Source organism: Silurus meridionalis, chromosome 26 (assembly GCF_014805685.1).
Source record: "Silurus meridionalis isolate SWU-2019-XX chromosome 26, ASM1480568v1, whole genome shotgun sequence".
NCBI classification, from domain to species: domain Eukaryota; kingdom Metazoa; phylum Chordata; class Actinopteri; order Siluriformes; family Siluridae; genus Silurus; species Silurus meridionalis.
The window spans coordinates 12,009,671-12,031,291 of record NC_060909.1 but is presented as its reverse complement, the minus strand read 5'-3'; the positions used below and the strand labels follow the sequence as shown (position 1 = coordinate 12,031,291).

Genomic DNA, 21,621 nt, shown 5'->3' with positions numbered 1-21,621 from the left:
AGAATGTTGGCTAGCAAAATAGATTACTTTAAAGTTCCATCTAAAAAAAATGTACAATCATTACAAATAAAAATCATTACAAATGTTAGCATTTATTCAGATTAGCTAATGTAGCCAAACTATAATATTAAAACCATTATTATATGCCATGCTATACAATAAGAGAAAAAAAGGCTATTTGCTAGTTTATCTAACCACTGTCCTCTTTTTCTTTCCTTATTATTTAGTACAATTTTATATTTTTATTAGAAACACAATTAAATCAATTGTACAATTAAAAGGTACAGATCAGGACGAACTAAAGTGTGAAATAAAGTCAGTATCAGCTCTGTGCACTCTGTGTCAAAAAAAAAAAAAAAACATCTCAGAATGCGTCAATTATACAAAAAAATATAAAACTGAACAAAACATTTGCTTAGATTCTGATGATTACAATAATAATAATTAAGAAAACAGGATTGTCCATATACAGAAATAACGTCCTGCGCTGCCTGTCCAGTTACAAACCCAATTTTGGTGCCTTTAAAACTTCACCAGAGTTTTAGCACACACACAGAGTTGGTGTTTTTTTTTTCTCCAAAGTGTTTTTGCCCATCAAGTACTTCAGGAGGAACCAGGCCTCCATGTCTTTTGCTTTCTTTTGTCCATTTCTTTTTTTACATTTCATTTTCCAAATCTTCCAAGTCTAGGCCCCGAGGGTATCCGTTGGGTTGTTAGAGTCAGAGGGGGTGCTCATGAGAAAGTTATTGGGTTCTACAACTTTTTGACTGAACATGACCTGCAGCACTGCTCGCTGTAGAACCTGTGGTTGCACACGCCGTGTTGGGGAGCCAGGCGACACCAGGTAAAGTAATCAACACACGACTGCTCTCCTGGGAAAGACAGGAAAACAGAAGGCTAATTTCATCCAAACACCTTTTATGAAGATCCCACTACCTATAAAATTCTCATTTCTTCCGCCATATTTCTGTATAAAGATAATTAATAGAGGGGATGCATATATTAATAAACTAGACAAAGGTTTATGGACACAGGACATATTTGCTTTTTAAACACCCCATTTCACATTTAGTCACCATTTGCTGTTATAATAACCTCCACCAATCTGGGAAGATGTTCTACTAGATTATGGAATGTGCTTGTGGAGATTTGTGCTCACGCACTAATGTAGGGAGGTCTGGGATGCAGTCAATTCATCCCAGAGGTGTTCAGTGGGATTAAGGTCAGGGCTCTCTTGCAGCCCACTTTAAACTTTTCACTCCAACTGATGTAAACCATATCTTTATGAAACAGGTTTTGTACACATTGGAATGCTGGAACAGGTTTGGGTCCCCTAAGGAAAATGTTATGCTACCATATCCAAAGATATACTATACAATTGTGCCTTCAAGCTGGTGGTAACAGTTTGGGACATATGGCTCGAAATGTCAGGTGTGCCAATACAATATTACTATAGTGTATTACTGAGGTTGCTGTAGTAGTATGTTTTTATTCTACTTATTATTATTAATAAAAAAACATGATATTGCTTAAGTCCCAAAATCCAACTTTTTGCATTTGTAACATGATAAATATGTGCATTTCATTAGCAGTTAGCTAGCACTGTTAATAACAGCAGGAATTTCCCATTTGCAAATAATGCATATTCATAGGTATACACATTTTGTAATAGTTAAAAAATTCATATTTATATACTTGTTAATAAACTCCTGGCAGGCATTCAAGAAACCCTATTAGTGATTGTTCATTGGACGCATCAGTGATTATTCACTGTTCAGGGCAATAGTGATCGCTGATTGGTTTTTATAGAACAATAATGATAATAATGAACGAGTGTCCAATCACGCCAGTCTGACCAGTACCTGACCAGTGGGTATAAGCACAGCTAGGTGGAAGGACAGAGGGCACTCTTGGTCAAATCGAAGGCATGATATGCCAAAATAGCAGACGCGTAGACTTTCAAGGTGGACGGAACCAACCCTTTGGAGAACTGTCCTTAGAGGAATCCAGCGCTAGACCAACCGGGCAGTGGACTGGATCCAGCTGGTGGTGCTCACACCACCAGCAGAACAGACGCCATCTGTGACATACAACGTCCTTGTGGAGAAAGCTCTAAATTGGAGAATGGTCTCTACCACCTTGAGAGAGAGGCCAGTACCTTGGAGCTGTGCCCCTCAGGGGCCACTGCCACAGGCTCCACAACTCCGGGTGGGGGTGCTAATATGGCAAGCTTGGAAAGGAGATCCATTCTCAGAGGAATCTCCCATTGAGGGTACTAGGTCCACGAACCATGGTCGCTCGGCTCCATGGAGCTACCAGGAGGAGGTGGACGCCATCCCGGCGAACTCTCTCCAGAATTCCCGGAAGCAGCGCGACGTGTGGAAGGTGTACAGGCACGGCCTCAGCCACGCCTGTGCTATGCCATCCAGCCCCAGCAGGGCTGGGGAATATAGGGAGAACCATAGAGGACAAAGCAACGTTTCTCTAGACACGAACGGGTCTACTTGGGTTTGCCAAATCTTTCCCAAATCTTCTCCACCACATGGAGGGTGGAGGCACCATTCCCTGGGTTTGGACCCCTGCCTCGACAACCCGCCTAGGATGTAAGCTGCTCTCAGGGAGAGGAGTTTCCCCTGGGCCCACAGGAGGATCTGGGGCCACCCTGTACAGGGGTCGCAAGCACAGACCCTCCTGGTGGTTTATATACGAGACCACCAAGGTTTTGTCTGAGCAGGTCACATGAGGTCCGGGAAGAAAACACTTCAGAGCCAGAAGCACAGCCAGCATCTCTAGGCAATTGGTGTGCCATAGAAGATGGGGCCTCTCCCATAGACCTTGAACAGAGCAGCCACTCATGACTGCTCCCCACCCTGTGCGGGACGCATCCATCTTTATCATTATGCAATGAACGGGAACTCCCAAAACGGGGCCCTGAGACAGGATCCTGGGATTTCTCCAAACATTTTGGATTTCTCCAAGGCACATAGGCATCGCCGTGTGACCTTGATCGTACGGAGGGCATTACCCTTACTGTGAGAACCCATTGGTCCTGAGCCACCACTGAAGGGGTCTCATGTACAGAAGGCCAAATGGGATAACACTGGGTGCAGCTGCCATGAGTCCTTGCAGTTTCTGGAACTGCTTGACTGTCAGAGGCTGTCCTTCTATGGCGGTCGTAAGATGCGGTGCAGGCAGGGAAAAGCAGCACACATAAAGTAGTCGAATCCCATATGATGACGAGATAGGTGATTCTCTGTAATAAAGAAAGCAAATTTTTTCCAGCATTCAGCCAAAACCCCAAAATCTCATGTGTGTGAGAACGACATTTCGATGCCGGGCTGCTAACTGCTCTGATCGAGCCAATATCAACCAATGGCCGATATAGTTGAGGATGCAGATGCCCTCAAATCTCAGGGAGACCAGAGCCGCATAGACACATTTTGTGAAGCAGGGTGAGAGGGCAAGGCCAAACGGAGGAACCCAATACTGGTAAGCTTTGGCCTGGAAAGCAACCTTCCTGTGAGAAGAAAGGATGTATACATGAAAGTATGCATCCTTTGGATCTACCGTGACAAACCAGTAGAACTGGTAGAACCCAGACTCCCATACTGATGAAGGGACCACCTCAATTGCCTCCTTCTTCAGGAAAGTGTTTACTTCTCGTTTCATGACTAGAGCCTGCCGGGGCAGTGCCCTAAAATGACTCAAAGGAGGCGGCGAGATCTCCTGGACCACTATGATGCCAGGTGGAAACCGAGGAGAGGGCTCACTGGAGCTGGCCGTGTCCTGAAGCACCATGGGTGGCGGGGTTAATGGACCAGGTCCCTGGGGGGCCGGGGCAGGACGGGCACCGGATGCAGCGGTGCAACATGCCCCTTCACAGCCGAAACCCCAGAAAGTCCCGTGTCAGAACTTTTTCATTGAAGTTATATTGAGCTTGGCAATGGCACGTGTCACAACCTCCAAAATCTCCTCGTTGAGTGTGATCACCCCCCACACACACACACACACACACCCACCCCCTACTCGGAGGGAGAGAGGCAGAGCTGCATGCACTCGTCATAGGGGAAAGAATCTTCCAAAAGGCGTGCTTCTGAGCCTGCAAGCGAGCGCTGGACCAAGCAGATAAGGTCAGAGAAAGGGACAAGCCCGTCTCGAAACCGTCTGCAAGGTCCATCTGAAAACCGATAGAGCACCCTAAACAAAGGATTTAGAGCACCTTAAACAAAGAGTCCCTAGTGGGAGCGGAGCGAGTACAGAGATCATACGAGCAGAATGAGCGCAGTCGGCTCAATCGAGAACCGACTAGCATTCTCTGCTCCCAAGCAAGCCACATACAAGCTAATACAACACATACACACAGAGCGCTTCGTGAACAAACAGAAGCTGGTGCTGGCTTCTCTCTATGTGCTTTCTATACCTCCTGGCCGTGACACGACCCTACCGGTGACGGTCAGCGTCAAATTTTTGACTGATTACACACATTATTTCAGAGCGTGAACACTCAGGCGCGTTCCCAAAGGGCAGTTCGAGTACAATAGTTATTAGTAAATGGTGTGTTGTGAGCAATTGTGAATAATGACTAGCGATTGGGACTGTAGTTATTCATGATTGGTTTCTTGGAAATGATAATGGGCAGTTATTGGTTTCTTGGAAAACATGGTGAGTTGTTGATTGATTTTGATACACAACAATCCCATTCCAACAATTTTGATAATTGTTTCCAAGCAATATTCATTATTGCAATAAGCTTATGACTAGGTGTGGGGAGCAGGCTTGATCAGTGATTAATTTAATAAGAACAATGATGATTACTGATGGAATTAGGGTAAAGTGGTGATTGGTCATCAGGAACTATAGTGATTGGACATATGGATCAGTAATGAGCATGAATTTGTATCAGGAACAAGAATAATTAGCGATTGATCGTGCAAAGGTGTAATTGTTTGTGATTGTTGACCATATGTGTGTACCTTTAAGAGAAGGACCTGATGCCAGTTGTGGTGGTGGACAGAAGTGTGTGTTACAAGCTTTGGAGCTGATGGGTCTGTGGTGGGATAAACACCCTGATGAGGGTCTGCCATGTCGGAGACACTGAACACTGCGAGTCTGCACGCCACCTCCACATGACACTGTACACTACACACACACAAACACAGATTACAGTGCATCCCAAAAGTATTCCCAGCACTTAAATTTTCCACATTTTGTTACAGCCTTATTCCAAAATTAATTAAATGAATTATTTTTATGCACTGTATAATTAGACTTTTAAACTGTTCCTTTCAATGTTTATATATGTGCTCATGGGCTGTCTCATGGATGGGTGGAGCCATAACCATTTGGCCTATAAAAGAAGCCATAGGAGCCTTGCTAAGGTGTGTTGGTGACGTCACTGGATATCCGCTGCAGCTTGGAATTGTTTACTTGGTAAGGACCCATTAGTTATTTAAGATTTTTTTAGTAGGGACTGAGGTATCCAGCAATTATTGGGGTAAAAAAAAAAAACGCCTTACTTGTTTAGAGTTTCTCCATGTACCATGAGCTGTTTAAACCAGTTAAGTTAACCATGGGGTATGGATTATTTAATGCTTAAAGAAGTAATTTTGTTTTCTTTGTGCTTTTATTTATCTGTAATTAGAAAGTGAGGCACCGAGAGTTGTCATAGTGGGTTGTTGGTGGGTCGTTGAAGCTCTGGTGGCTGTGCATCCTTTTACTGGAGTTCTCCTTTATTCTTGCGTTTTAAGCACCGGTGTGGGGCAAATGTCCTTGCCAGATTAATGGATCAGCTGAGGAGCCAATTGCTAGTGTGCTAATGAACTACCCATCTTTTACACTGTTATTAGTGTGTCTGTTTCAGTGTTCGGCACTTTGAGAATCAGCTGGGAGGTGGCCTGGCCAACCGCTGCTGCACATTTCTTATTTTTTAAGGGTTTGGAAGATCCAGATGGCCACTCAACAGTCACCATAGTGCTGAGAAGGTGTATTGGATGGACTTGTTTTTTCTTTTTGATTATGTTCTGGTGATTTAATTTTTTTTCTGCGCCCTTTGTATTCTTGAGTATTCCTTTCTGTTTTTGTGGTTATTTTGGTTTTTGTCCATGTGGGGGTTTGACTAAATGTGGTTTGCTTCCTCTCAAAGTGTATGGGTGACCAGTTCTAGTGTGGACAAGTTCCTGCTTGATGGTGGTTTCCTTCAGTGTGCCGTGTTCAACAGGTGGGGGTGTTGTGTCCTGTGAGTGCATGTGTGCTTGCTGTGGATTCAGAGACCAATAGAGCGACACTGGAGTTCAAATAAGCTTGGGTGTTGGTATTTTTTATTAATTTGCTTTTATGTTATTTTATTGGTTAGTAATAAAGTGCTTTCACTTAAACTCTGTCTCATGTCCTGACTCAGCTGTAGTCAAACCTGGGTGCCTTGAATATTGTTTCTCAATAAAGGGCGATTCCCCAGTAGATTATCCCCCGGGGTGGGCTTCTTTTTTCTAAATCGTGCAAATCCTTGGAAATAAGTCTGACCTTCGGGCGCCACATACTGTATATCTATCCCCTTTGTCTAGTTTTTACTCAACAGATCAACGCTAATGTGTTTACTATGTTTGCTATGTTTACTTTTTGCTCAGCAATCATGTATACTAGTTGCCTGCAGTTAAAACTGGATACGATATGGATACGACTGGATGGGATATCTGTAATTCAGACATGAACACACAATAACATTCACAAAGCAGTCAGATGAAAATGGACATATACATAATTATAAATGGAGAACAGGATGGGGTTTTGTACCTGTTGCCATGGTGATGAGTACCAGCTGAGTGCCATGGCACTGCTCGCTCTGCCCAGGCCAGGCGTAGGTATGTGGTGCTGCAGGTCAGGGCACTGCACTTTATTGCACGACTGCTGAAGGTCAGTGTGGGGCTTCTGAAGATTTCTACACCTCCTGATGGGGAGTTCTGTAAACCCTCCATTCGAGTCTCTCTCAGCACAGCGCAGCTCTCGAATCCTCACACCTCCCCCACATGTTACAGAGCACTGAGGTGGGAAAGAGACCAAATAAATAATTTTAATGTTTAATGTCATTATTTCCATTGCAATTTAATTGTAAAGGTTTTGTAAATTTGTTACAAAATTGAGCTCCAATTATATTTAAAAATTTAATTGGATTTAGCCAATTGTTCTTGTTTTGCCATAAAAGGAAAAAAGCTCACAAAAGTGAAAATGAAAAAATAGCAACTAAACGGTTACAGAACCTGTCCTTAGCACATATCAGTAATGCGGCTCAGGCACTTCCTTTAGATCAGCTATCATAAACATTTATTGAAGGATTCTCCAGTGCATATCAGAGGTCAAGCTGTTACTTTAGGTTTTTTGTCATCTTCAGGACAAGAGCTTAGACTTTGCTCTTTCTTAGAAAAATGTAAGAAAATAGAGCTGCTACAATGTAAGTGACCTCGGGAACTTGTTTCAAGGACATTTAATTGTAACTTTAAACGGATAAAAAATGTAAAATGTCGTTCCACATTGCTACCTCTCCCCAGGCGGTGGTGATCCACTGCAGCCGCTCATTTTTAGGGCAACGACTCATCACACAGCTCTCCTGAGATTTGGGCTTCAGCTGCAGCTCGCACAAGCTATCTTGGAGAACCGATGCACCAGAGACGTGATTAACACTGTGGCAGAACACACTCCGTGTCCTCACGCCACGTCCACACGTCTTCGTGCACTACAAACATATTAATGAAAATAGTGTGAAAAAATTGACATATGATTTATTTAAAAAATAATTTACAATGACTATATGTCTATCATATCATGTAAATTTACTACTGCTACTTCTACTAATTATAATAATGATAATAATTATTATCAGTATTATAATATATTTGGGAGTTGTTTATAGTACAGTAATCCCCGCTTTACCGTGTTTCGAATCTCACGCCCACGGTTTATCGTGGAATTGCATTTGCCACATAAGTATTTTGTTTAGTTGAGTTTCCCAGTTTCTCGTGGATAGCACAACAGACCAAACAACCTATAGGTTTTACATTAAAATAATGAAATAAAAAATATATATATAATTATTAATTATAAAATAAGGTAAAATGTTAATACAGTACAGTTCTGTATACATTAAATAGCATTTTTGGGGTGGCGACTGTTTATCCTGGTTTTTCGTTTATCGTGGGCGGTTTTAGAACGTTACCACCTCGATAAACGGGGATTGCTGTATTGGCACTCATTCACAACTGCTGTCATGTTGTGATTCTGTCTTTTCACCACCAGAGGGCAGTAGAATATTTTATTTTCCCAATCCACAGCCCATAATATTTACTGTGTGTGTGTGTGTGTGTGTGTGTGTGTGTGTGTGTGTGTGTGTATGTATACTGACCGATGACCATGAACCGGTACCCCATTCTGGAGGACAAGAGTGTGTGTTGCAGGGTTGTGTCTGAGCCGGTGCAGGTGAAGGGCACATAAAGGGCGAAGCTAACTCCTCTCGTTGGTACATCACCTTCCTGAGACAGCGGACAATGCGACTCTGCTGGCCTTCTCCACATGACACACTGCATGCACTCCATTTACTTGCCGACCAACTACACACACACACACACACACACACACACACACACACACACACACACACAGTGGTTAAACCAATTAGAGACACAAAAACACACTTTCGATACATTCAAGGCATTTTAAATACGAATAAAAGACATTTTTTGTTATTTTTCAAAGTATTTAGTATTAGACCCCTCAAATGTGCTAATGCCACAGAGAAGAGTTCCTTATTAAATCAATACTACTATACAACTACTTCATTTGCCAGTTGTTAAGGTTAAACTTAATAATTTGCTTATTTGAAACCCCACCCCTTTATCTCTACTGCTGCACCATGACAATTAATTTTAACCTTTAGAATGACAAATGTGTCACAAGTATATAACTGTTGTTTAAAATAAACTCATTTTGAAACCTGTTTCCACTAATTTGATTGTTTCACTAATTGGAAACATGCTAACCTCCCTCATAAATGATTAGCATTGCTCTCATTAACGGCACAGAACAGGGTAATGGTGCTTTTGCCTTAACTGTGAAGCAGAAAGCAAGAAATCAGAGCAAAGTTATATCGTTTTATTTAAGTTTTATATAAATCCAAAGAAAAAAAAGACACCTGCATGTTTGGCATTTGTACATTTTCCTCAGAGCGGTAAAATGTAAAGTCAGTGTTAGAAATGTAGCAATTGAATATGCCTGTATGTTACATATATACACATATTAGCTTTTATATCATTTTTCTAAATTTAAGAAGTGCTGCTGTGTTTACTGTGTACATACTGAGTACAACCATGTTAATATTTTGAGTTCTAAGAGCTGAGGAGGTGATCATGCTGAGGAGATGATCATTAAATAGGAATTTCAAGTAGAGAGTGTTTATTTTCATGGTCGGAGTTTGGGAATTGCATGTTACGACTTGTAGCATTGCATGCAGCTTGAAGGCAGCATTACCCAAGCTGTTCCAAACAGCAATGCCAATTTTGACTTCAACTGAATGAATAGCTATAGCATGGCTGGGGATTAATCTGGCTATAAGGTGAACACTCTACTCTTGTGCTATTTAAATATATTTTATTATATAATCATTCCATATCATATATCACATATGTTTTATATTACAACTTCCCTTCAATTACAGCTTCTTTAGTTGTAATTAAAAATAAATGTTTAATGGTTTCAGCAAATACACAGTCATTTTACTGAAACTCAAAATTTCTTGACATTATGCAGATGATTTATGGCAAAAACCTTTTTGTAGTTATTTATTTATTATTGGGTTTATTGTAGATTTTTTTAAGGCATCGCATGATCTGACTCTATATGTACATCTGTATTAGAACCACTAAAGCCTTATCTAATAAGATTTTTGTGTCCTGATGCCCCCTAAACTGGTCTAGACAAAAACCCAGACATGTTTACACAGTCTAAGATAATCTAAGATAACAATCTGGTATCTGTGAGTCTATTGGCTATTGATGAAAAAACACTTTAAAATAGATCTGAGTTCCCTGAATATGGGGAGATTAGAGCAAACCACCAAATTGTGCACCAAAAAATGGGGCAAGGACTCAGGTCGAGCTTTATCAGGCCAGACCACTTCACTTTAAAAAGAGCTAAACTGCAATTTGCATCGGTGAAAAGAAAGAGAAGCCATTGCACCATCATTTTTTTTTCTTCCCTTGCCCAAATCTCTTCTTGCCACACAAATGACAATGTGTCTCTCTCCCAGCAAACCACTTTAGACTGTAATCTTACTGTAATATTTCTGAACCCTTCTAATAACTTGCATATTTTGAGGCATGCAATTAAACTGAAAGCATGTTTGAGTTGACATTGATGGATCACGGACTGCATGTGTGCACATTCTTCAGTACCCATTCCTCTCTGCTGGCACGACTACAGCATCAGCCCAAAATAATGCACTCGGGCATGCTCGCCAAGCAATTTCCACCGGTCAGATGAAATCCAAGCTTCTGCTGGTCACCCGGCAGGAGAAAGGGTGAATTTTTAGTGCTGCGTGCTGGGAAACGCTTTGTGGTTTGGAACCAGTTGTAGGTTTAAGAGCATTTAAAGGGCTACCAAACCTCGGCAGGGCATCCGGGTTCATCTTTATAGTGTAGATGTACAAACATCTATTTTTTTTTTTTTTTGCAATATCAAAACATATAATGTGCACCTGATCGCACGGTTACAAAATGGTGAGACATATCTATCTATCTATCTATCTATCTATCTATCTATCTATCTATCTATCTATCTATCTATCTATCTATCTATCTATGTTAAAAGGTAATGGGACACCTGACTTTTCCAGCCATATCTGGTTCTTCCTCACACTGTTACCACAGCTGCAGACACACACAATTGTATTGAATGTCTTTGGATGCAGTAATACGAAACTTTCCCAGAACTAGGACACCCAAACCTGTTCTAGGATGACAGTGCCGATATACATAAAGCCACTCTATGAAGATATGTTTTAAATGAGTTGGAGTGGAAGAACTTTAGCGGCCTGCTATAAAGCTCTGACCACAACACCTTTAGGATGAATTGTAATGCTGTCTGCATTCCCCAGACCTCCTCAACCTACATTAGTTCCTGACTTTACTAACACCCTTGTGGCTGAATGAACACAAATCTCCACAACCCCACTCCAGAATCTAGTGGACAATCTTCCCGAAAGAGTGGAGGTTATAATGAGATGTCCAAAAAGCACATACCATATATACCTGACCTAATAGTCATATAGTGTATAAATCATAGTGTATAAAGTATAAAAAAAAAATCCAAGTCTACACAGAAAGCAGTCTGAGATCGGAATGATGTCCTATATCCCTACTAGGTCCTATTACTGTAATCTGTCTGCTGCTATGTACATGTATTTATTCTAGTATTCTGCTATTTGGTCTGCATTATGATCATGCTAGCAAATATTTTAAATGATTAGAAATGTCAGAAACTCAAATCCATGTGTGATACCTTTTTAATTGTGTACACTGTTGTTCTACTTCTATTTTCATCCTTTTGATAATACAATTTCAAGTCTGCCCTTATCTACTTTACCCAAATGACTTATTTAGATACAAAAAAAATCATTGCACATATACAAAAAAGTATAGAATCTGGCTACTTTTACTTTTGCTTTCAGCTTAACGCTGTCAGATTCATGTCAGGCACTACCACCATCATGTTTCCCAGATAACACCACCGATCTTTTTTATTCTGTTCTTTGTATTCTGTATTCTGAAAATGCTCCAGAGTTTAATAAAATGTTTGCATAAATGTAAAGCAGTGTTTCAGTTCTTTAATCATAAATTCTTTGGAATTATGGGAAAGGTTTCCTAATGTTTCTGGAACTGTATTCTTCACTTTCTATTTCTATCCTCTTGTACGCTGGAGGAAAGCTAACACGTGTGTTTGTGTGTGTGTGGTAAGTGGTGGTCTGTGGCATTTTGGTTTAGGATTGGCAGAGCAAACTGGGCTTGTCTAGAACTTACGCTAATCCTGTTTACTTTGGAGAAAAATAAGGAAAGATGGAGAAAGAAGGAGTCATACATGCTTAAAAAAGGTTCTTCAAAAGTTTCATTCTATAGATCTTAGGTTCCTCTGACAATGTGACAAAAAAAGGGTCCCTTTGAAGGGTTCCGCAATTGAGAGGAGCTGAAAAGGAATAGAAATTTAGGAACAAGATTAGAAGATGTGAAGTGAGGAGAGAATGATGAGAGCAAAGAATAGAAGGTGAGCTGGAAACCTGGGAGGTGAATTAAACACAAGAAAGTATAAGAGAAAGACAGATGGAATGATGGAGAGAGGTTAATCAGAGTTAAAGCAAGCATTGAAGACCAGAGGAGGGGAACATGAAGAGAAAGAGCATGAAATGAGTAATGAGTAAGAAAGGGTGGAGAAGAAAAAAGAAAGAGGACAGGAAGAAAGTAAGAACGAGGAAATACGAGGACAGAAATATAGAGCAGAAAAGTAGAGGAGAGGAAGACACAGCAAGCATGAACAGAGCTTGTAGGAAAGAGAAAGTTAGTATAGAAGAGAAAAGAGAAATGGAAGGAGAGGAGAAGAGAGCAACATTAGTCCCTGTTCAAGACTCTTGTAATGTTCATATGTATAACTAACAGATAGGCTGTTGAATGGATAGACAGACATAGGCAGATGTGTGTTACCTGGCCAGACATGGCTGTGTGTTACAGAGCTGAGATGCCAGCACAGGTCTGCTGTTGGAATCACATAGTGAGGAGTTCACCTGAACCTGTTCATCCTGCACACATACGGCCTTCACAGACACACGACCTGAAACAAGCACACACACACACACACACACACACACACACACACACACACACACACACACACACACACACACCCAGCCATAGGGTTAAAGGAGGAGAAGGGGAAGGCATATACAGAGACAGCAAGGAAAAGAGAAGTGGAGGAGAGTGGAGGTTTGGGTTGGTACTTTAAATGTTACTATGGTACTATGACTGGTGAATGGTGAGATGTAACTGATATGATGGAACAGAGAAAGATAGACATGTTTTGTGTTCAGGAGAACAAGTGGAAGGGGAATAAGGCCAGGAACATTGGAGGTGGGTTTAAACTGTTCTTTCATGGTGTGGATGGAAAGAGAAATGGTGTAGGGGTGATTCTGAAGGAAGAGTACAGTAAGAGTGTAGTGGAGGTGAAGAGAGTTTCTGATAGCATGATGAACGTAAAGCTTGAAGTTGAAAAGGTGATGATAAATGTCATCAGTGCTTTTGCTCCTCAAGTAGGCTGTAAGGAGGAGCACAGGGTGACGTAAACAATTGAAGGAAGGTACACATAGGTGGATTATGTTCTATGTAGGAGATGCAATTAGAAAGAGACTGGAGACTGTTAGGTGTTGTCAGGGGATAGTGTAGCTAAACAATTGGGGTAGAAAAAGAAGAGGAGGAGAGTGAAAAAAGAATAAGATTATGGTAACTGAAGGAGGAAGGCTTTAGTGTGAGATTCAGGGAAGAGGTCAGACTGGGGCTCGGTTTTGTGAAGAGGTGCTGGATGATTGGGCAACTACTGCAGAAGTGATAAGGGAGACAGCTAGAAAGGTACTTAGAAAGGAAGACAAAGAGACATGGTGGTGGAATGAGGAAGTGCAGGAAAGTATAAAAAGAAAGAAGTTGGAGAAACAGAATAGGGATCAACAGAGATGAGAAACGTAGGCAAGGAGATGCAGCAGCAGGTGAAGAGGGATGTGGCTGAAGCAAAGAAAAAGGAATATGAGAAGCTGTAGAAGAAGTATGTGAAATCTTTAAGAATAAGGGAGATGTACAAACCTACAGTAACTAGTGGGGAAAAATGTGGATCAGTCACACCCTAATAGGAGAAGCCAAAAAAAGAAGAAGAAGAAAAAGAAGAAGAAGAAGACTATTGTATTTGTAGTTTAGTGTCAGTTATTTTCAGTTCCTTTGCCTCTATACATTTTGGTAATGTTTCTGCATGAAGATTTCACACCATATTCAGCTGAGGGACCATGGTCAGTTTTCTATTATAACCTATTATGGCACTCAGAACTTCATCTTGGTACTTTAACTGGAACTTTTAAATGTTCATATAGGAGGAGTATGTTTCATTTCTTTTAACAGTAAGCATGTATCCCCTGAAGAACCCGATTCAGGAACTTGAAATGTGTACATTTTCACTAAACTCACTAAGCTGCAACTACAAAAACTACTACCAAACCCAGGAACATCCACTGTTCAACAGAGCCTTTTCTGGAACTTTGGAATGCTGGGTGCATTTCCACTAGAGGTACCATTTGTTGAACATTTATTTCACTTTCCAGAAGCTAGGACCTTTATTTAGAAACTCAACTAAGAGTCTTAACTGACCTCATCAAGTAAATATAACACACATACATATACACGCATAGTAGTTAATGAACATGTGTGGTGGTGATGTTGGACAGGGGGACGGGCTCTAATTGCCCTGCTAACAAAGGTGCTTTTGATCCATTTGAAAGAAATACTCACACACACACACACACACACACACACACACACACACACACACACACACACACAGCATTCACTTTCCATTCTCACACACAACACACACACATAATTGACCCCTTCAACAACTCTCCTGTACATGCACACAAGCAAACTTTCATCTTCTCGCTCTCTCTCTCTCTCTCTCTCTCTCTCTCTCTCTCTCTCTCACTCTCACACACACTTACCTCCTGCACATGAGGCGGAGCAGTCTGATCGAATCACTCTCCACGTGTAGGTATGTTTTTTCTCCTGTAGAGGAAGTGTGTATTCCCACATCACACCTGGGTTTTTACCTTGAACAAGGATCTTTAAGAAAAAACACACACACGCACACACACACACAGATTTAGCTATGTACTATGTACATGGAAGAGCAGACTGTCCTAATGGGCATGGCCCAATATTCTTTTAAGCTGCTTTAATGAGATTTCGAATTGTAACTTTGTTCAAAGATACAGTGTCAAAGCAGACCACTTGCTAGGTTAGTTTTCACTCGCTTCAATAGCTTTCACACACTTGCTTGTTAGCTAAGTCTTAGCTAACACTTCAATTTTTTAATTCTTGCGACAATAATTTGTATTAAATAAAATATTTTTGCTTTAGGATATTTAGGTGTATTAGGTTCAATTTTACTCACTCATTGGTAGTTGACTTTCAAGTTAGTTTTAACATTAAAATATAACTTAATAATATTTGTATTACTTGAATAGGGTTTAAGTTTTTCTAGCATAGCTTTCACTCACTATCTTGTTTCGCTATCACAAAGATATTGTTGTTATTATTATTATTTTACTTGATTGCTTTCACTTATTAAATACGCTTCTACCAAGCTAATTTTCCATTATTAGTGTATTTTTCACGCACTGAGTTTTCAGCTCAAGTTGGATAAGCATTCCTTCATTGGGTAAACTTTTGTTTACTAGGTGATTGGTGATGGTGGAGATTTTATCCAAGCTAAACATGCTACCACATTTGTGTATAAAATGGTGAAGAAAACCATCAGATTTGAAGTCCAAGTGAGGTTTAGCATAGCATCAACAGAACACAATAATTTTGTGTGAAAATCCCTTCCATACACAGCAGTGGCTTCATTTCCAAATTTCCATGTGCCACTTTTAGAAAATCCCTTGGTGTTCCTTAACTCGAGAGTCGGCTGGGTTCAGACGAGTGAGATTCAGCCACAGTGATGTTTTAATTGTCTGTCCCCTGTCCTGTGGATCAGGTGGGTGGTCTTCCAAAACCCCTTACTGACTCAGGTTTGGGACAGAACAGAGGAGGAAGTCCACTAGACCTGAGCCAGGGTCACGGCAGACTGCCCGAGGTTTTGGCTTAAATGGAGTGGAAAAGTCCAGAAAGAACAGGGGCTTTGTTAAATTCTTAATGTTTGGGGATTTTTTTTCCCCTTGTACAATCTGGCAATCTTCATCCTAAAGGGAACGCAGTGACAGCACGGTCACAAATAATCATTTATACAAATTAAGGGACATATATTTAAATGCAGCTGCATATAACATGGTTATATTAATAGTGTTTCTATAGAAACAGCTCATTCACCGGCACATGTAATGCAGATATCATTCTAAATTATATTTTTTTTATAGTTATGGAAGGAGTCTGTGCTTTGTAACAGTCAGTAGCAAAACAATTACTTTTTTTGTAAAATTATTGACATCTTTAGGAATTACAAGTTTTTATTGTTGGTGGTTTCTTAGTAAGAAGGCAAAATATTAAATATAACTGTAAAGAAAAATGAAATTGTATTACTTTATTTACACTTTGGGAGGTGCTGAAAATAATCAGCATCATTGTAATTCTGCATTATTACAGCAGCACATTGTTGATTATTTTCCTTTGACAGCACCACATACGGTATAATTAAGTGAAATAAATGTAACAGATTCATAACCTATATTTAAACTGTAAATAAGCAATGAATTTTCATCATTTCTGTTAAGTTTTAACATCTGGTCAGACCGAGTTCTGGTTTCATTCCAAACCACAGTGCAATCACTATATAGTGCATTAGATAGGTACAATATCAATACATTTGTATAAATTGCATCATATACTGTGAAAAAGTTTCACGCTTTTTCTTCACTTCTGGAAGCACTCATTTTAAAATAAGAATAAAAACAAAGCTGAATTTAAAACTTATTCATCTCCTAACACATTTAAGTCTACATACCTGTTATGGTCATGTGGCATACTGACAAACACTACAACCAGTGCATGGCATTAAGACACGCTGACCCCTGTAACCTGCCCATACCAAATGATCGATCCAAGTTACTACAGACGTAATTCAGTTATTCAATGAACAGTGCTTTATAGTCAAGTCTGTGGGCATTAAAATTCAGTGCACTTCTGAAATCCCCACAATACAAATACAGTAGGTGGGTAGCTCAGACAATGCGAAACACTCATAATGCACTTATAACGGATAATGTTGAAGGAACTTCACAATTGTATTACAAATGATTAGACAGCTAGCGTTCTCAAAGCAGAACAATCCCCGCTAACATGAATGAGAACTTAGAGATTAAGTCCATACACCTACCCCATGTTTCTGAACTCGGAGTATGTTCAGGTTTAACAGGAAGCGGCTGTCAGATTATCTTGGAGCTTGTCTCACAAAACACACAATAAGGCTCTTCAGTCTGGCCAAGGAGGCACTGTCAGATTAGCAGCTTAATCTCAACGCTAAAGCTGAACCGGGATCAAATTCGGCGACAAGGTTTTTACATACACAGGTCTTATACAGTGGGAAGATAGAAGAGTGTGTGTGTGTGTGTGTGTTCAGGGTGCTCTGTACAAGCCCTCAAGGTGATTCCTGCTCAGGTGAAAACAATGTTAGGGGCTTTGAAAAACTGACCTGGATCAGACACTATATTAGTTATTAGGAGTAAAATGGTAATAGATTTAGCTTGCACTGCTTTTACACAGTGGAAGAAAAAACTAAACGTGTCACGCGACGTGTTAGTCTTGAGAAGAACGAGGCCATGTATCCGCACTGGATTAGATGCTAGTCTAGCACTCTGCATCCAACTGACCTCGCTCTCCTCAACCACAAGCAGCTCAAAACCAAAATGAATGTTTTGTCTGGACTGAATCATTTCGGAACCTCAGTACCACGTCCATGTTTATCCTTCTGTCCTTACAGATGTTTGAGCTCACTACCGAATGTGTGCAGGATTTACATTATTCCTGCTCATGTGCTTTCAAATTAATACAACTGTGCACATGTAACTTTGTTTTCCTTTACAAATAACAACAGGCTCAATTTATATTATATAGTGTATTAAAATTAAGTAATAATAATAAATAATCAGAGAGGTGGGTTGGCACTATGTTTTTTTTATTCAACAGCACATCCTATAATGTTCTATTCTTCTAATACCTCAGCCAAGGATAATAATTTATTTATTTATCCATTTACTGTTACATTTAATGTTGTGGAACAGATACAAATCAAGTTCCTGTTCCAAATGACATTATAGCAGCTATAAACAGTCTATTTTGAATTTTACTAAACCAAAAATTTATCCAAAACCAAATCGTAAATTTCTCTTTCCTGAAGACATTGGATACGTCCATAAAAGAAAAACTGCCATAAACATTTTTCATTTATCCTTGTGAATGGGCTGTTGCTATAGAAATAACACCATAAGTACATTAAATATAAACCTTTTATATGCAGCTGCATTATTATCACAGCTGCTGTTATTTTGTCATTTTCAGCTTTCTCTAGGCTTTTTGCCTTGTTTAGAGCTTTGTGGGTCTGGCTAAAGGAAATATTTTATCAAAATATGCACATAAGTAAGAAATCCTACTAAAATCTTTTTAACCATAAAAACAAGGCAGAAGGTTGGCAACTGTATAAATGCGTGTATTAAAAAAAGACTCACTTCAAAGACAAGCGTTTGATTGGTCGGTCCCGGGGCGTACAGGCTCTCTGGCTGATTATTTGTTCGCCTATACAAGAACGTAGTTCCTGCAAAGTTAAATTTTCCTGGCCAATCCACCATCCAGTCAGAGGTCAGGAAATGCGAGCCGCGTTTCTGGCCACGAACCGCCAGATAACTGCTTGAGATCTCCATCTCCTGAACACGGATACTCCGAGCTCCAGCAGGGACTGTCACCACTGGGTAGTACTCTGAAGAAGTAAGGAAAAAAACATCAACGTTGTTGTTGCATAGGATCCTTACAAAAAGTGTATGTTTGCCCCAAAAGCCAAAAAATATTCAGACTCATAAAACCATGCACATACACACCTGTAAGCAATGTTCCCTTTATAAATCACATATCCCGCCCTGTACACACCCATCTTTAACCGTAAATAGTCCATGCAAAACACTTAATGAATGCTGTTCCATATTAATAAGCCTGGTGAATAATGGCGACAGGTGAGAAAAGAGTAAAAAAACGTAACTTCTCAGCCACTGGGATACACAAGAGCTGTAAATGGAGGTCCCGGGAAAACAAAGTTATTTGGTGGCCACAGCAGCCGGATCACTAATAAAAAGAAGCAGCGTGAGTGGAAATGTGTTGCTGCTTTTGTCAACTGTGTCAGTGGGACAGAACAGACAGTTGCAGAACTAAAGAAAAAGTTGTCCGATCTGAAGGTATACTACATTCATACTCCTTTCTATTAACATAAACAAATTTGTTTTCAAACCCTCATTGCAATTTGAGTGCAATTGCACCGATTACATTTGGTACCACCTGTTCTTGAACAGTGTAGGGAAACGTGATGTATTGGCTAGCCGTATTAATAATACAAGCCAATACGACAGGCATTACGGCATTCAGGAAGGGCTGTGATATTCCAGACCTACAGGATGAAATTTAATTATAAATGTAATTATATACAAAGACGGTCTTAGTGAGAATTTTGAAGATAATATTTTATATTTATATAACCAGTTGCCATGCCAGTGGTGAGGCATGGTTCCAGTGTGTTGCCCTCTCTAGTACTGGACCAACTCAGCACATAAGTACAAGAGCAAAGCTCTAAGGAATCTAAATCGGCTCATTAGCCAGTCATCATTATGGGCTAATAATTCATTATGGTCCCTGAAGTCTCTTTTTTCTCCTTATTCGTCCATTAGCATAATCCTCCAGCAGTGCCATCATGCTTATGGACGGAGGTCACTGCAACATTTACATGTTTACAGCAATTAGACTGATCATTAACACATTGCCAAATTTACAGCATGAATTATTGGTATCCTCCACCCAACATAAAACTTGAATTTGAGTTATCTAATGATGCTGTCCTCCTCCTGTGCACCTGAAGTGGACAATGTGAAGGTGAGACAGCACTCATTAAATATTTTGAATTTAAGATTTGAGTTAGATTGAGTTGGCAAAAAAAGGTGATTATGAAACAATTATCATTTAGTACAAGTGCAGATCACACTGGATTGTTGGATTTCATCTTCAGGATAACATGGATCTAATGTATGATATAGAGTTACATTAAATGTGTGTGAGGCATCAATACTTGATCATTCTTCTCACATTTACTTCCTAATCTGACTTCAGTTCACCACCTTGTCATCTGTATCACCAATTTCCATTTTCTCAGAGTTCACTTACAGTGCACACATTCTCCCATCAAGTTTGTTTTTTTTATTGATCACAACCTTTGTCTTGGAAGTGGTGTAGGCACGATACCAGCCCCATTTTGTGCGTATGTCAAGTTTATAAATGAGACCCCAGAGTTTCACAAGGTGTTATAACATTACCATTGGCTTGGTGCTGGGAGTTGTACTGGCCGCTGTAGAGTTTGCAGGTGGCATTGTCTCCTTTACACACACCGCAGACGTCTAGAGCAGCACTGGAACCCAAAACCTGATCACATCCCACCGACTACAGAGAACACAAATGCAGGCAAAACTAATTTTAAAAGTGGGTAAAACCAGAGTTCTGATCATCTCAAGAGGTTAGAAGGAGCCACAGGTGGGTGGGAAGAAGATAGATGAAAAAGAAATTAAAGAAATGAAAAAATAGTGCTGGACTAGGAATAGAGGAAAAGAGACTGGAAGAAGAGCAGAGGAAAAGGATAAGCATGAAGAAATGGAACATGAAAGAAGAAACAAAAAAACAAAAACAAAGGGCTAGAAAACAAAATAAAATAAACAGAGGAAAAGCAATAGGTGAAAAAGGAACTGAGGGAAAAAATAAAAATATAGAAAGAACTATGACAGATGAAGAATAGCAGATTTAACAGATGAATGAAAAGAAACTGGAAAACAGGAGAAAAATGGTTGAAGTGGAATAAAAGAAGAAGTGATGAAAATAGAAAAGGGCAAAGGCAGTGGAAAAAAAGACAAAAACAACAAAAATATGACTGAGAAGGAGTAAAAAATAACATAAAACGCAGTGACAAAAGAAGAAAAACAGGAAATAAATATGGAAGAAACAATAATAATACAGGAAAGAAGAATAAAAAAAGAAAATGGCCAAAAAGGACCAAAGAGGAAATAAGGAACAGTGGAGAAGAAGAACTGAATATTATGTAATATTTTATTTTATGTTTTTATTATTATCATTAGTAGTAGTATTTAGCATAAAATATTTTATTAACATTTGATCTGGTCACGTGGACATTTAAAAATGTCCTTTCCGAGCCCGTACCTCACAGATCCCATCGATACACACATCTGGAGCAAGATCGGAACAAGATGTGCCGTCCTTCACCTTACTGGACATGGCGAAGAAGAAGTCAAAGTCCTCTGCGATGCAGTAGAGTTTACAGATATCTTCATCTGCATGAAAAGAGGAGAAGGAGAAGAAGGAGGAGTCAATAAATGCAGAAAATTAAACACTCGGGGGGGTTCCAACAGTGAATATATTTAGAAAGAAAATCCACACTGATGTAATGTTTAAGTTCTGCTTCAAGTGAGTTTAAACAAGAGGAGCGATTTAGAAATAACCTCAAATAAACTCTGAGTGATCCATCACTGACTGATTTCCAGCACAGAAACCAAACATAACACAATACAATACAAACATAAACGCA

General features: G+C 39.9%; 1 protein-coding gene across 2 annotated transcripts in view; it reads right to left on the bottom strand.

The window, feature by feature from the left end:
- Positions 1–21,621, bottom strand: part of adamts18 (ADAM metallopeptidase with thrombospondin type 1 motif, 18) — a 58,298-nt gene that overhangs the window by 1,586 nt on the left and 35,091 nt on the right. For both annotated transcript variants that reach the window (XM_046840981.1, XM_046840982.1), the window contains exons 14-23: positions 21,237–21,367; positions 20,345–20,468; positions 18,503–18,750; positions 14,783–14,903; positions 12,735–12,861; positions 8,393–8,597; positions 7,532–7,726; positions 6,790–7,035; positions 4,974–5,139; positions 1–872 (exon numbers count right to left, since the gene is read on the bottom strand). The exon at positions 1–872 is cut by the window's left edge and continues 1,586 nt beyond it. In XM_046840981.1, the coding sequence (XP_046696937.1) occupies positions 754–872; positions 4,974–5,139; positions 6,790–7,035; positions 7,532–7,726; positions 8,393–8,597; positions 12,735–12,861; positions 14,783–14,903; positions 18,503–18,750; positions 20,345–20,468; positions 21,237–21,367 (1,682 nt within the window). In that variant the 3' untranslated portion in view covers positions 1–753. The remainder of the gene's footprint in view (positions 873–4,973; positions 5,140–6,789; positions 7,036–7,531; positions 7,727–8,392; positions 8,598–12,734; positions 12,862–14,782; positions 14,904–18,502; positions 18,751–20,344; positions 20,469–21,236; positions 21,368–21,621) is intronic.